At 48.9% G+C, this 1,365-nt stretch overlaps 1 protein-coding gene across 1 annotated transcript; it reads left to right on the top strand.

The window, feature by feature from the left end:
* Nucleotides 1-692: 692 nt before the first annotated feature.
* On the top strand, nucleotides 693-1,363 carry H257_19525 (hypothetical protein; the record flags this gene model as incomplete). The annotated part of the gene is made up of 1 exon (XM_009848665.1): nucleotides 693-1,363. A coding segment is annotated over one exon (669 nt), but the record flags the coding sequence as incomplete, so codon positions are not given.
* Between the last annotated feature and the right edge of the window lie 2 nt (nucleotides 1,364-1,365).

Below are 1,365 nucleotides of genomic sequence, written 5' to 3'. Positions count from 1 at the left end.
GTATCCTTGCAAGCGCACTCCATTCCCATTGGTCAAGGATCTGTCAACACGACCGAAGAGAGCTCGATAGGGGATGCAAATGTGCGTTGTGAATCAGTAGATCTAACTAGTTAAGACCTTTTACATAGTCAGTCTTCTTTTACCTTTGAACCCGGTGCATCGAGTTCTAAAGGAGTCACTGCCAGTTCAGGACCGGCAGACACAACACATATAGCATGTGTTGCATATCACCAAACTTTTTTTGAAAAACAATACGTATGGGTCACTTTTTGGTACTCTTGTTCCTTTACTCCAAATTGCTATTATAATAGTGTTTCTTAAAGAGGAGAATAATGCAGTTCGTAGAACTTAAAATCATGTCGAAATTCGTATTAGTGTTGATGGAAAATGAATTAAAAGATCGGAAATATCCTTAGGCTGAAAACAGCTCCGAGCGTCAAAAAGTGCATCTGATTGGCTGAAAATTTCAGAGTGATTATTTTCTACCAATCATGCATCCTGGCACTGAACCAAGACCACGCCCATAACGTTCCTTATACTTCAAGTATCAGCCACGTCTGACAAACTTGTATCCAAATCGACAGGCGAATCACCTAGGTTCCAACTCGAATACAAGAGGCGTAGATCGCGACCGTGTGGATTCGCTCAAGAGTGCATATAATGTTCACAACTCACTATCAATTTTCTCCACCATGAAGACCATCTTCGCTCTGGTCCAACTTTCGCTGCTTGTGGTCCTCCCTGCTCAAGCCGACCTGTCGTGCTGCGGTGGACCTAACTCGACGACTTTTAACGTCGACGTCGCTGCTGCCGCCTCTGCTTCGACCAATTTTTACGTCCACCATGACGGGTACTCGCTCTCGTACAACTGCGAACGACGCACTGCCGACCGATGGAACTACACGTTGGCCAAGGACAAGAAGGCCGCTTCTCGTCCGTCTTCGTTCTACACCGACCCGATGGTGTCGAAGGAGTGCAACCAATTCAAGACGAAGTCGTACGCCAGCACCCACCGTGGCTTCGACCGCGGGCATCTGGTGGCCAGTTCCATGATGACGGACAGCCCCGAGCAACGCCGCGGGTCTCACTATATGACCAACATCGCTCCCCAAGTCTCAAGCTTCAACCAAGGCATCTGGGAAAACACCGAAGACATCGAGGCGTGTTATCGTAACCTCCAGCGAATCTACACGTGGGGGGGTATCTTGTACACGGACGACTCGAACGATTACTTCCTGGACAGCCACGGCATCCGCACGCCCGACTTTTGGTGGAAAGTGGTGCTCACCAAGGACGACAGCGGCGCCGACAAGATCATTTCGTGGTTCTTCCCCAACCAGGAGAACTTGGGGTCATTGGACTCGT

This window comes from Aphanomyces astaci (genome assembly GCF_000520075.1).
Source record: "Aphanomyces astaci strain APO3 unplaced genomic scaffold supercont1.735, whole genome shotgun sequence".
Lineage (NCBI taxonomy): Eukaryota > Oomycota > Saprolegniomycetes > Saprolegniales > Verrucalvaceae > Aphanomyces > Aphanomyces astaci.
This window is presented reverse-complemented; position numbering and strand designations above follow the sequence as displayed.